At 39.8% G+C, this 14,650-nt stretch overlaps 1 protein-coding gene and 1 long non-coding RNA gene across 8 annotated transcripts in view; one reads left to right on the top strand and one right to left on the bottom strand.

Annotated features, from left to right (window-relative positions):
* The window catches only part of LOC116463456 (Golgi-associated kinase 1B-like), a 257,888-nt gene that overhangs the window by 40,307 nt on the left and 202,931 nt on the right, over positions 1–14,650 (bottom strand). For 3 of the 7 annotated variants that reach the window (XM_058434644.1, XM_058434647.1, XM_058434645.1), the window contains 4 exons: positions 7,491–7,659; positions 7,083–7,186; positions 6,250–6,302; positions 3,859–4,992 (listed from right to left, as the gene is read on the bottom strand). In XM_058434644.1, the coding sequence (XP_058290627.1) occupies positions 3,859–4,768 (910 nt within the window). In that variant the 5' untranslated portion in view covers positions 4,769–4,992; positions 6,250–6,302; positions 7,083–7,186; positions 7,491–7,659. Of the gene's footprint in view, positions 1–3,858; positions 4,993–5,723; positions 6,035–6,249; positions 6,303–7,082; positions 7,187–7,490; positions 7,660–14,241; positions 14,327–14,650 lie in introns of those variants that run through there. The other 4 variants (XM_058434646.1, XM_032146567.2, XM_058434649.1 and 1 more) reach the window with 4 other exon arrangements.
* LOC116463458 (uncharacterized) overlaps positions 6,237–14,650 on the top strand; it is a 28,436-nt gene continuing 20,022 nt past the window's right edge. Inside the window, exons 1-2 of the long non-coding RNA XR_004246684.2 lie at positions 6,237–6,322; positions 13,056–13,130. This is a non-coding gene — a long non-coding RNA (uncharacterized LOC116463458). The remainder of the gene's footprint in view (positions 6,323–13,055; positions 13,131–14,650) is intronic.

The following is a 14,650-nucleotide window of genomic DNA, read 5'->3' as shown; positions in this document are numbered from 1 at the left end:
TGGGTGCAGCTGGCAGAATTTGTATGAGGATTTAATGAAATAATGCAAGCACAGTACTTAGAATGGTACCTGGTATATATATCTAGGAAAATTCAATAACTCTTAGCTATGGTTAAGGTTGCTTTGTCTCCTTGAGGAAAAAAAGGAGGTTCCCATAGCTATATCTGTGCATCAGTGTATAAGTCATCTGTTTCATTATATTAAATAACTAAACTTTCTAGTAGGCTATGGTGACAGAGAAAGACGATGTACCTTAGGGCCCCTTAAAGCATTTGTTGAGGGAAGCAGATTTATGAAAAGAGAAAAGACTTGGAAGTTAGAAGACAAAAATTTTTGCTGGACAACTAACTCATCACATGACCTTGAGCAGTTTTCTTGCCTTTCTTACAGCTCTAAAATGAGGTTTAGAAAGTCTACTGTATAGGATTCTTAGAAAAATTAACTAAGACAACTTAAACATCTAAATTCAACTTGCAACACAGACTAACCACTTTCTTGGTGCCAGATATAAATTTATTTTTGTAAACATTAATTAAAAGTCAGAACAGAAACAACATTTAGGGTAGATTACTTACAGCCTTTGCTGGCTTCTCACTCTCTCAAATATTAAAAGATCTACTCCCAGACCAAGCCAGATCATCAGAGAAATACATACCTAAATTAAATCCTATTGTTCCTCCTGCAGAAAACTCATTATCAAATTACACTAGAGTGTGATGCCAACACACCACATTGATAGTTCTCACAAGAATAAGCCCTGTAAACCTTTAATTTGCATTGTAAGGAGGCTACCAGAAACATTTTTTATTACCTCCACAATTCCTTATGAGATCCTCCAGGAGAAAGCCCAGCCTGGACTTAGGACTAAAAATGTTATTATGTGTCCTAAGTATTAGAAGCTGGTGGCTTCCAGTATAGTTTTACTGTTTAGAGTCCAAGGAACAAGAAATGAACGCATTCCTTCATTCATTCAAAATATTTATTGAACATCTACTATGGGCCAGACTCTCTACTAAGATCCAGAAATGCAATTCTAAAGAAAACAAGAAGTATCTTTGCCTTCACAGACCTAGAGAGTAGTGGGAAGGAACAGATGATTAAACAAACGATTATAATACAGATATGTATTATATAATGATATAGAGCAAGCTGAAAAAGATGCTGGGTAACTAGGTAAGATCTGTTGCCTCCCTGGGTGGGCTGAGAGGCTCAAATAAAGTCAAACTCCAACCAACAGAATAGGAGGGCCCTAGAAGAAATCTACACATTTCCGTGGAAATAAGGGAAGAAAAACACAGTGAGGAAAAGACTAGAAATAGGTGGATGGGTAGAGATACTGAGAACCTAATGCTGTCTATACCATGACCAGAAGTGTTCTATTTATGTACTTTGCATCACTATAACAGTCTGCTTGAGCAGAATTATATTGTGTAGGGTATTCATAACTATATGAAATCATTTCATGAGCCCCTGGAGAAACTGGCCTGACTTTGTGACTCTAAATGACTAAGTAGAAGAAGGTATCAAAGAGAGAATGTTGTTTGAGATATAATCTTAGGGATTTTATTTATTAAATTGAGTCACATTAGTATAGCCTTATTAGTTTATTTCCATCACCACTCCCATATGAAAGGAGAGAGAAATATCCAGGCTATATTGAGATTATAAACCCCGCCTTCAAATGAATTTTTGTTCTCAAAGATGCTGGAAATTCAGAGCAAATAATTAAATATCTAAGAGGGACTGTGATTACAAAAGTTTAATTGAGCAGTTTTAGTCATAGTCCTATCACATAACGAAATAACACATGAAACTTGGAGATTACGTGAGGAATTCAATGAACTTGGTACCTCATGTGCTTGGTACAATAATAATAATAATAACCAATATTTATTGAAGGTTTGTCTTGTGGCAAATACTGATTCTAAGTGTTTTCCACGTATTAACTAACAACAATCTCATATGGTAGGCAGTATTGTCATTTTACAGCTGGGGAAACTGAGGCATAAAGAGACATGGCAACATTTCCAACTCGTATGATTGGTAAGTTCAAACCTAGTCAGTCCAACTCCACGGCCCAGGCTCTTAGCCACTACTGTATTCTCCCAACTTCCATCCAAGAGCGTCTAAGGGAAGCTCAAAGGACATATCAGAAAACCCTGCCTCAGGATATACACAGGAGTTCATCTTCTCCTCTCTGGGGCCTTTATGACGTGAAAATGAATGGGATTACAGCATAACAAGGGGGATCCTGTGCCCTACTCTGCTCAGAACAGTCAGTGTGTGCCTGTTGTCCCAATGCCCACCAGCATCTCCTTTCATGCCACATGGTTCCAGATTGGATAATAAGTTACATATTCACCTAAGTCCAGTGGCTAAGAAGTTATGTTCTGAAGTTTGCTGGGTCTACAGTCAAAACCCAGCTTAGCCACCTACTAGCTGTGGGAGTTGAGGCCAATTACTTTGTCTCAATAAGCCTCAATTTCCTCATCTACTAAATGGAAATAATAATAGTCCCTACTTCACAGCATTGTTATGAAAATTCTAGGAGCCAACACATATGAATCAATTTGTATAATCCTTAGCAAATTGTTGGCACCCAATAAAAATTCATTTTTATCAACATTAGATTAAATGTTTGAGAAGGTTTCTTACATTGGCATAATCGTGGTGGACTGCTTTGTAAACTTGAGACATCAAAGCATACCTGTGAATCTGGAGCACTTAGACAAGAACTACCATCAGTAAGGAATGTCCAATTTTTCTAAGTAAATCACTGGTACTTCCAGGAGTATCCATTCTACAACGAAATTATAATGCTAAAGCCATTGGAAATGCAGTTTGGGTCTCAGCCACTCCCAGGGATTTTAATCCATTCCATTCTAGGCTCCCTGGGAACCTCACTGAAATGCTAAATTTCATGGTGACCTGGAGAAAGTTAAGTATCCTTTCAGTTTATAATCTCTTTGGGGTACATTTTAGCCTCTTGGGCCAATCTGGATTCAAAGTTGTAACTTCTGGCATCATTCTGCATTCAAACATAAGCCACTGACTCACTGTACTTTGTATTCAAGCCCTGGAATAGCTTTAATATTCAGAGAATATCCTTTATATGGCATGGGCATGACTGCAGACCAATCCTTTTGCTGGCAACTGCAGCAACTGGCTACATATGTTAGAACCTGCCAAAATGTTTGTCACCCAAGAAGGGAGAATCTTGAAAGACAGGCTCAATAGACCATAGTCAGGGGCTTGATAAAACCACACAGCTAGTCAGTATACATACTGAACAAATTACCAATTTTTGCTCATTCTGTTTATTTGTTAAATAAAGAGGTTAAATCCATTGAAAAAAAGGGGGGGGGGGGGTTGAACCTAACATGGTCTGGCTCTGCGCCGCTTAAGAAGATTCCATCTGCTCAAGAACGATAACCCGCTTCCCCCTTACTTTTAAAAACTTCTACTTCCTCCCATAGTAACCTATTTAATAGTATGCCTGACTGTCAGCAAGTTCTTTGCCTCCAGCCTAGCTTCCTCTCCTCATCATGCAAATTGCCGTTGGCTTTAATTAGATTTAATAAGCCACTGGGAAGTGCAGCGAGGGAAATGGAGAGCAAAGATTATACAGTATGGGCTTACTCTTGCATGTCCAATACAGCATTTCCCTGGAACTCTCATATCCTCCCAGGCTGGGAAAATAAAGAATGCCAAGCGCATGGAAAGACACGCTGCTGCTGCTGCTGTCCAAATGTGAACCGTGGGTGGAGAAAAATCATTTAGAAAAAGAGAGTGAGGGAAAAGAGAAAATGAACCAGAATCTCCAACAGCTGCAAATAACGAAGCATGTGAATCTGTTACCTTGGATGAACTCTGCTTTCCTGCTCACAGACGGCAGGGTCCTGTTGAGCCCCAGGATCCTGTCTAGGTGGAAGGCAAACACCTCACTCATGTCCAGGGGCTGCTTGAGAAGCCCACAGGGGCTAGGGCCGCAGCGGAGCACAGCGCCAGGTGCGCCCCCGTCCAGCACCAGCAAACGGGCTCCGCTCTTAGAGGACACAGGCCGGAGCCCTGCCACCGCGCTGTCCGCCAAGAGTCGCATTCTTCGGATGTCATCTTTGCTCAGCCAGGAGGGGGCGCTCTCGCTGTAGATCCTAATGTTGCTCTCCCTGGAGCTGGGCTGCAGGAAGTCTGGGCCCCCGGCTCGCACTCCCGGACCCCGCACCAACCTCCAGGGTCGCTCTCCAATCTTAACCAGGTTTGCTCCCTGAGCGTACCCAGGTGCTACAGCATCAGCTTCCCTTGCCGCTTCCTGCGGCTGAAGGGATGGTCCGACCAAAGCCTCCTGCCCTGGGGCAGCCGATGCCACTGCATGCTTTTTCCTACGCTTGGGCTTCACGGTGCCACGGATATTGGCAGGCTTGCTGCGCTTGGAGCGTAGGGTAATGTACACCACATTGGGCTGCAGAGTGGACCCATTGCCCTGGGACTCTGGAGGGGCCAGGGTACCATCCAGGGGTATCTCAGGGAAGGATGGCTCGGCGGTGTCGCGGCTGCGATGTGGCCCCTTCTCAGCCGCCTGTCCGTGCTGGAGAGAGGCCCTCCCCACCTGGCTCACCAGGAAGCCCAAGTAGATGGCACAGGCAGTGCCCAGCAGAAGGTTTCTCCGGGTCCTTGGACGCCGGCTGCTCCAGAGCTTACGCACCCGCGGGACGCACAGGGAGCAGATGAACCAGTTTATGAGCTGCCCCGGCTTGTCTGGACAGGTCATTTCTCTGCCGCATCCACATGTTGAACGGAGTTTAAAGTCTGCAGTTGGCTCCTGCTAATGTGATGCATGGTTTCCTGACTTCAGCTGTCGCGTCTGCTTCAGGATATAAGTGGTCTCCAGTTGGCAGAGGTGGAAGGAAAGGGTTGGTGATGAAGCTGGGAATGTTTCTGACACAACAAACCTTTTAAATTATCGGTCTCCCCAAGGAGAAATGCGGCTTGTTTCTGGGAATGAATGGATACAGAGTTAACTGAGTCACAATCTCAAACCATTTAAGTTCCTCTACAAGAGTCAAGAAAAAAAGTAATCATTTCCTTTCATAAATATCACCACTAAATGTTTTTAAAAATAAAATTTAAAAACATGGAAACGAGATAGATGTATAGGTTTGATAGTCACTTTAAAGTAGTGAAAACAAGCCACAAAAATCCAAGAGTGTTTTATAACTTGTACCTAGAGTCATTTAGGTTGACTCTGAAGCAAAAGCGTTAAAATGTGACAAACCTGGGCTTTTCCTTTTTGAAATTCAGAAAGAACTTAAGACAAGTAATAGATGATTTTTTAATACTCTATAACTATACCATTTTTATTTTTTAAAGTCCTGAATTAACTAAGTACTAGCAGCAAGTATTAACAATAAAATTTAGAAACATATTCTCTTAGCCTAATGGTACAAATTTTTCTTCATATTAATAATATGTTCCATTAGCTTACATTGTTAGTATAATACAAAGCCATAAATGTCCATATATCTTGGAAGCAGTTGCATTTATTCTGTTTCTCTCTCTCTTTCTCTCTCTCTCACACATTCACACACACAACACAACACAACTCTGACTGCTTTTTATTTCTTTTCTTTCCACCGAAGTCAGCTGAAAGAAAATAAAAGCATCTCTAGTTCTGTTTTTTCACTATTAAAAAGAAACAGAAGAAACTCGTAAGCAACCTTACTTACACAGCTGGCCCCATGCTTGGCTCCAGGAAGAATGTAATCCTTGACTCTAATGCAAAGAACTTTTAAAGGCTGAGGCATGTAAGTAGAACATATTTCATGGTCAAGAGTGTTCCACGTTTCAAACATTTCAGTTCAGCTTTAAAAGCTCCCTTGAAAACTACTGATTGCAAAGCAAAACTTGGAAACTGACTGCTGCATGGTTTTAAGAGATATAAAGCTTTTAAAAACAATAGTTAACAAAATAAACTTTAATTTAAATTCGGAAAAAAGAAATGCCGTAGAGAATCAGTTTTCATTCAAATAAATTTCCACTTATTTTTAACCCCTGGGAGCCCTCTAGTGTCCTGTTCGCAAACAGACTCAGAAATGTCAGTCTCATGAAGTTCAAAAGATCGAGTGTTTGCTATCTTGGTGGAGCAGCCGCAGCCAAGTAAGTAACTTGTAAAATGAGGAATGCCATCACCCCTCGAGTGGCCATTCCACATAACTTGGGGTTACAGCACAAGCGTTCCCAGGAACTACTCACCTTACCATCTTGGCCGTTTCATTTGTCTTCCACCAGTTCTGGAAAAAGAAGGCCTAGAAGTTCAGAAAAAAAGGTAAGAACGAGTTAATATAAATGAGGGGAAAAAACAGAACAGTGAGGTAAGAGTGCACATAGATAAGGAAAGACATTTATAGTGTGCAGTTGCACGGTGCAACAGTTCACAAAAAGAAGTCGTGGATTCTCTCTGATTGGAGGTTTTTTGAAAAAACAGGTTAGGGATTGGCCTGGGTGGTTTGTGTGTCCTAGCACAAAGGCAGGGGCTGATGACCTCGGGGTCTCAATTAAACTATGGCAAACAGAATCAAAAGGCAAGAAGACAGAAAGGGGACAGGGATTTTTCCTCCCCACAGACAAAGTTGTGATACTGAAGAGTGGGTAAAAGATTAGCATACGGTGTATAATCCTAAAAATACTATATTTTACAATGCAAAAAGAGCAAGGAGTTGGAATATATATGGAAGGAGAGAATAAACGTCCAAGTGGTAAATTGACAAAAATTATAATCGGGCTGTTATTTCAGCACTCTAAACTCAGTCCTTTTTTCCTCTTTAAAAGTCCTGCCACATGGAAGAACGAGAAGAAGCAATCCCAATATTGACAGTAGCCTGGAAGTACCTGGATATTTTGGCTAAACTTTGTGAGAATTCAGGCATCAAAACAATTTTATTTGCACTCAAAAACTCTTAGGCACACACTTCCATACACACAGAATAATTTTCTTGGTAGAAAATGTGAACTTCTTGCAAGGAAACCATACCAAAGCTGCATTTTATAACCATCTTATTACTTATACAGTCAAAGGAATAACTGACCTGGCTCTATAACAATTAAAAGTAAGCCTTTGGCAGAAGCCAGTTATAATAAGCAGACGTCTCCTCTAGCTGTTTTTAGAGCTATTTTTTTCATGGAGAAATGCCTAGGAGATAGGGAGAGTTGTGTGAGTTAGTCAATTTCGTTGACTACGTTCCCACCCCCACTCTGAAAATGTCTCCTAGAAAAAGAACAATACACTGTCCCCTGCTATAGCCACAATAGGGATCAATGGAGGCTACACTATCTACTCTGAACTATGATATTCAGAGAATGGGCTGAAGAGGGAGGCAGACTGGCTTTAAATTCTCCTCATTTACCTCTTATCTGTGGTCCCCTGTGGCAAGTAATCTTACTTCTCTAAGCCTCAGTTTCCCCATGTGTAAGAGAAGAAAAATAATAGTACTTACCCCATCGGTTTCTTCTGATGATTGAATGAGATAGCAACCTTGGAATGATCATTTGAAATATTCAGCAATGTGTTTGTTTTTATCCCCCATGATGCCTCATTAAACTGCTCGGAGGCCTCTCTCCTCAGCCCAAGCTTTGAAAGATAGTCACCATTGCACCACAGCAAAGCTATCATGGTAGAATTGAGGACAAGCACACTGAATTATTTGTAGCCAACATATTGATATAGCCAATATAGTGGATAAATGGGGCTTGTCAGATATAATCGGAACACAGTTTTAGTGATTCCCCCCACTGCCCATTGAAACCTGTTCTGTAGCCTGATGTCTCTTTTCAACTTTCTTAAATGGAAACTCAGGCAGGCCCCATGACTTTTCCAGTCATATTTAAATTTTTTTAAAAGTTCTCCAGTTGTTAGTCATAGACATACAGACACGTAATATACATAAGCTAATTAATATGTTTGATTCTATATCATAGTCAATTTTTTTTAAAATTTCTTTTAAATTTCCAGAATTTCTCCAGAAGATAGCAGTCCCTCAAAAAGCATAACCAAAATCTACTGAAAAGGGACAGAGGAGATCCATCTTACATTCTTTTTTGTTCCTGCCTAGAGCTCTTATTCCTTAACCACTCACCCAGCCACTCGCCCCACTTTGAGCCTGGCTCTGGCTGTTCCAAGGTAGTGGAGAGAGAGAAGCAATAATAGCAGAAATGGCCTTGCTACTCCATTGATACTGCTGCAAATTAACTTATAAGCTCTCCAGGTTTAGCAGGTGTGTAAAGCTGACTCTGCGATAGTTACTTCAAAGACACCACTATCAAAGCATCTCTCTAGCTGGCTGTTGATGGCCCCTTAGTCCCTTGGAACTTGGTAGCCTCCTGTTCTGTTGAGATCACCTGATCTCTCCAGGCTGTTCTCTTAGGCAGCATTTAAGCTGACCCGCAGGCTGGTTTTCTAACGTGGGCCTCTGTGTACTGCCCCACAAGTGATCCAATGGACATGGTCACCATCATTTGCTCCAGCAACCTCAGACTTCCCAATGCAGCAACCCACTTCCCTTAGCACAGCGGATCCATATCTCATTTTCAAATGTGGAAGCAATTGCCATCAATTGCTCATGGTCTCTGTTGAAACTGAATGGAAAGGTGTTTTTTGCCATCAGGTAGCATGGGACACACAGAAGTTTAATTTAGTTTTAGAAAAATAAAGCTAAATTCCTTGAACAAGTGTTAGTTGGAAAATTTGTTGCCACAATATAATATTCATGTATAACTTACAATATAATCTGTGAGTGCGCGTATAGAATTCAAAGCATTCATTATTATTAATATTGTTAGATCAGAGAGACTAATAATTCTCATGCCTAAAGTACTTTCTCTTCTTAAAAAACAATGAGAGAAATAAAATGAAAAAGTAGACAGTAAGATAACGGTAGGGACCATTAGAATTACCTGGGGACGTTTTATATCTTTATGGAGGGGCCAGGATGGTAATGGAGAAAAAATATGAGCAGAGCAGGATTGTGGGAATGTTCTATTTCTTCATTTAGATGGGATTGATCTAAGTATGTTTATTTTGGGATAACACATTGACTATACATTTGTGATGTCCGTACTTTTCTATATTTATATATATCTTATCCTTCAATCAAATTGGAAAAGGTGGTAGATAAATAGCTACTAACTTTATATTCTTTATACCTTGTATATATGTTATAAATCTATATAGAAGGAGAGTAGGACAAATAATTTGTTTACAATAAAAAACGCATGTTACTTCAGTCATTTAAAAATTGTTTAAATATTAACAGTAAAATCCCTGAAAATTTTAAAAATATATGAGTGTCTAGGCCCCATCCATCTTCCCAGAGATTCTAAATGATCTAAAGTAGGGCCCAGGAATCCACAGTTTTAAAAGCTTCTAATGTGCAGAGTTATAATTCACTGCACTATGAGTTGAATACTTAGTTCTAGGAGCAAGTTAACACCTTTTTACAATTAAATGATGTCTTAGGTTTCACTGGCAATGAAGTAATCCGTAAATCCTTCAAGGCTTCCAATAGTAAGATCCTAGTTTGGTAAAGGCTATTTGCCTTCAGTCTGGGACAACTCCTGAACCAGATTAGATAGTGGATCGGGCCTCATTCTTCCACCCACAGCACTCTCATTTCCCCCATTCCTGGCAGGTGTGTCACTTGTTGTGACTGTGTGGCAGCTTGCCCATCTCCTGAGAGCCCTTGGGAAAGTGAAGGACAATATATAAGGACTCCAATCACTGAAAAGCTAAGTATTAAGTTTTTCCTTGCCACTGTTGACCCAGGTTTGTTGCACAGATTGCAGACCTGCAGATGGATACCTTGTTCCTGGTTCAGTGCTGCCCAGACTCTTCCACTAGGGGACCCTATCCCTTGCTCCTCATAGTCCTGATTTCTAGGACGCATAACCCTATTATAATTATAATCCCAGCATTAGCATAGGTTCCTGGGTACAACTTTGCCCTTCTTATTGTATGGAATTTGCTAATACCTTTGCTATCCATTCCAACACCAGGCCTGGACAGCAAGCTGCCCTGCCTGCAGCTGAAAAACTTCTAACTTAATAATCTTTGAAGTTTTGTCATAAAAGTGTTAAATAGTACTCTATATTATATCTGTCTTTTGAACTGTATGCAAAAGAAGTTACATTGACTATATTTTATAGAAATATGTGCACTTTTTATCTGACACTTGATTGCTCACCCCTAAGGACATCATTCCTGTTGACCTAAACTAGTACATCTATTTGCAGTAGGAGAAGTGCTTTTGGAGAAAATCACCTGTCTCCTCAGAACTGGTCTTACAAGTCTATGAAGTAACACTATGTGCCATAGCCTGATCACTCATATATGACCAAGAGAACACCAAATAAGCATATTTCCAGCAGATAAAAAGCCTGGCATTGCATTGTATTAGGTATTCTCTCCTCTGTCTACTATTATACCATGCACCTTCCTCCATTCTCCTGGTATGGAAATCTCTTGCAATAATCCATTTGCCTCATTTCCCTAGGAACGTTTGTTCCATTATTCGATGTTGTGTCTGTGTTAGAATGGTCCTGCCACATGACCAGAAGCTGGGCGATGTCTGCGTGAACATACCATGATATGGTAAACAGATAAAACGTATGTCAGCCAATTTTGCATATATTTGAAATGATAGACATGTATAAAGTTATTATTTCACTTCTTAATAATTAGATAATTTATGCAGATTAGAATAATTTGCATTTGTTTTATAGTTCTAAAATCTGATAATTCACACAGTCATCATGGAATAAAGTACGAATTAGGAAAATTGGAGGTTGCCCTGGGTTTCTTCAAAAAGCCCCCACACAATCTAGACAACTAAGCTTCCCTATTTCAGAAATGGGCACTCAAGGTCTCGATACTCTGCTCCATCTGTGTCCCCAGGGCACACACACAAAGGAGAAACCAGGACAGACACACTGGCTCTAGGTCATTCTTGGCATAGACAGAACAACCCACGCAGCAGTAGTTTTCTGTCTTTGTAAAGGAGTAAAGATTGGATAAAACTGCTCAACCCTTGGGCTCCTTGCAGGAAACTAGTGCAGACCAACAAATTATTTTTTTCTCTCCTCAACTAAGGTATAGTTTATGTAAAAGAAAAAAATCTACAGAGTACATTTAAAGGAAGGAAAGGCCCCTGGCTTCACTAGATTAAATTTGGAATGTTAGAAATGCATTGGGATTATACACAAACACCTTAAAGTGCAGGAGAAAATGTAGAAAGAAATTTGGAATCCTTTATTCATCTGTATCTGGTAGTTTTGGAACTGAGTTGGATCACCTATTGTGATTCAGACATATATAGCATATCTGATACAATGTTGGGGTATGTAACTACATACACAAGTTCCAAGAATTGATAGCAAAACTGGATTGGAAAAGACAGACTGGGTTAATGTTACATACCCTACCCATTCACCCACACCCACCTCCCCAGCACTATGGATTCAAGCACCAGAAAAGAAGAACTACAGGAAGGCACTGATGGAGATATTTTCATACATTATTCTGTGCAATATCAAAGCATCAGCAGCCATTGGCTTGCAAGGTGAGGAAATATGATGCAGAGTCAGGAAGCATCTCATCCTCTCCATCACCTCTCAGGTATTGCAACTTCTGGAGCATGGGTGGGTAGCTCCCATGGTGTTTACTTCATGGTTACCATAGAAAGCAGCAACGGCAGCAGGCGCAGCAGTAAGTTGCCCATAAGTAGCTGCACAGAGAGAAAACATCCATGAAAGAGGCTTGTGTGTGGTAACCAGAACTGCCTGGGTTATAAGCATATGAACTACAAGACTAGGCATCCCTAAGACACAATAAGTGCTTTTTGGAGAGGTGCTGGAGTTCTTGTTTTATGCAGGAGAGGGTAAAAGTCAGTGCAGTTCAAGTCACTCCTGCCAAAGAACGCTTGGTAGCCATGGGCTAGAGAGACTTAGAGAAATGTACGTTGCACAACAGTTTAAAATGTATTGAAGTCCTACTCAATGCTTATCACTAAAGCTGGATTCTCTGGGGAGTATGCAATGTGTAAGGCACTGCCTGGACATTAATTGAATGAACAAATTCATGAATGAATGAACAAATGCATGAATTAATGAACATATTAAGACGGTAAAACACATCCAAAGGCCAGTGGTTCTCAAAGTGTGGCCCTGGACCAGCAGCATCAGCTTCACCTAGAAATTTGTTAGAAATGAAAATCCTCAAAACCCACCTGAGACCTATGGAATTGGAAACTGGAGGACAGTCTTATTTCAATACAGATATTGAAACAAGCCCTCCGGGTGACTGCCCTAGTGAGAAGCCCCAAAAAGAATGGGGCAGGCCAGGGGGGAGACAGAAAGATGCTAAAAGAAGAAGGACAGAAAAGCAAAAAGTTGGGAGAAGAGTTAAAACAATATTTGCAGTTTATCTAAGGTTGTTCTATTCCTTTTCCCATCTTTATGAAAGTTCCATTTCCTTCCTGATATTTTATGCTTTGGATCGAAAACACAGAATGTGTTAACATCACATACCCTGCCCAGCCACCCACTCTCACCTACTCAGCTCTATAGATTCAAGCCCCTTCTCAAAGCAAGTTCACAGCATGTAGAAACTGGAAAAAGAAGTAATTTGAGAGAGACTGCAGTTCACAGCACATGGAATGAAAACCAGGAGCACTCATGGCTGGGTGTGGAAGGACTGCCTAAGGAAAAATGCCAGAGAAAAATCAATCCTCAACAGCTCATCACCAGTTATGAATCCATAAAGACTCCTTTTATAGTAAAATCATACTGTTTTCCAAGAGGCAGTCATCAGGTTCCCATGGTCATGTAACATGTAGCATAGCCAAAAATTATAAGCCTAAAAGCTTTTGGTTAGAAGCTTGGAACAGGTTCCGAAATAAAAAGAAGAAAAGATACCAAGGAGTATAACACAGAGAAAAAAAATTGAATATTTTTGTAAGAATGAACATGTCGTTCTCTAAATATAACACACTCCAATTATTTTTCCACAGGAAATGACCAGTGCTTTGGTTAAGAATGCACATTATACCGCAGTTCTTTGGGGAATGAAGCCACCCTTGACTGAGGTAATCATCAATTCTGAGGCAACTCCTTGTTTTATCTTTGCACTAATTGCTTAGAGAAATAGCCAGACAATATAATTTATGACAATAAATCTGCATTTAACTGAGTTAACGAACTTGTAAACAAAAAGATTCCTATCTCAGGTAGGTGCTTTTGGCAAGATATTTAATTTTGCCCAGTTTCCTCATCTGAAAAGCTAAGAGCATTGTATCTAGTATACAGAACGGTTCTAATAATTAAATTGCACGTTATATGTAAAGCACTCAGCACAGTGCTCGATATACTGTAAGATGTAATTGCTCATTCATTATTTTCTCTTTTCTTGCAAGGATGATACTAATGGCTAGGCACTCTCTAAAGAATAAGACACTGTTGGTAAGACTCATTGACCAACACATGATTTCAGGTTCAAGAAACAGTTGTATTATTAAGTTACTAATGCAGCAAATTATCCAGAATTTGCTTCACTATCTTCTTTTATACTTAACAAAAGACTTAAAATATAATCAGGAATGTAGTCTGCACGTTACTTTGGATTCAAATCTTTGGCCATTTTTGCCTTTGAAATTTAGAACTAGTCTATGGTAACCTATGAAGCTATAATGAGGTAAGTCATGGCAATGTAATTGAAATAGGGGGGTATAATAATTGAATACTTGTTTTACCTTTCTTAATAATGGCATCGATCTCATGGAGCTGGTGTGAAGATTAGATGAATTAATACATGCAAGCCCTTACCATGCCAAAAAAAAAAGTTGGCTTTGTCATTATCAGGTGGGGAAAGATAGACCTTAGAAATATTCATTTATTACGGTCAAAATGAGATTCAGAGTTGGTCATGCCCATTTATACTTTGATCAAGGGAGAGGTCACCCAATTATTGGATGGATTTAGTCAGTTCTCCTGGCAGGTATCTCCTTATTACGGAGAAACCTGTAATCGCTTATTAGAGACTGAAGTATTTGTTGTCATATCTTTAGACTCCTCTATTATTCTTTTATTTTTTTCATTTAAAATATTTTTGGAGCAACTATCATGTGATAGACATTGTGAAATCACTTTGGAAGTAGCAGTTAAAATGATATACAATGGCCTAGCAGTCAAGGGACTTACAGGATCCTACCTTCTAGGCTGGACTCCCTTCTCAAAATTTCATTTCTATCCTGTTCTCCACCTTCTTCCTCATCTACCACCCTGAGAACCTGCCCAAACAGAACAGAAATGTCGAGTTTCAGGTCTCGATTCTTCCCATTCTATCTGTCTCAATATAATTAAGTAGACCATGCCTACTTACTTCAAATATGTCAATTCTAATCATGCTAAATTTGTCTACCAAGTGACAATAATGGACTGCTTTGGGTAGTTTTATAGATAATTCATTTTCATTGATAAATAATTCACCTACCAATCTGTCATAAGTTTCAAACTGAACCAAAGCTTATTTTCACTTATTCAATTATTGAACCATGGAAAAAAAGACATTCTTCTTTTCTTTTCTTTTTTTTTTTTTTTTTTTTTTTTT

Source organism: Hylobates moloch, unplaced genomic scaffold, assembly GCF_009828535.3.
Source record: "Hylobates moloch isolate HMO894 unplaced genomic scaffold, HMol_V3 SCAFFOLD_37, whole genome shotgun sequence".
In the NCBI taxonomy this organism is placed as follows: domain Eukaryota; kingdom Metazoa; phylum Chordata; class Mammalia; order Primates; family Hylobatidae; genus Hylobates; species Hylobates moloch.
This window is presented reverse-complemented; position numbering and strand designations above follow the sequence as displayed.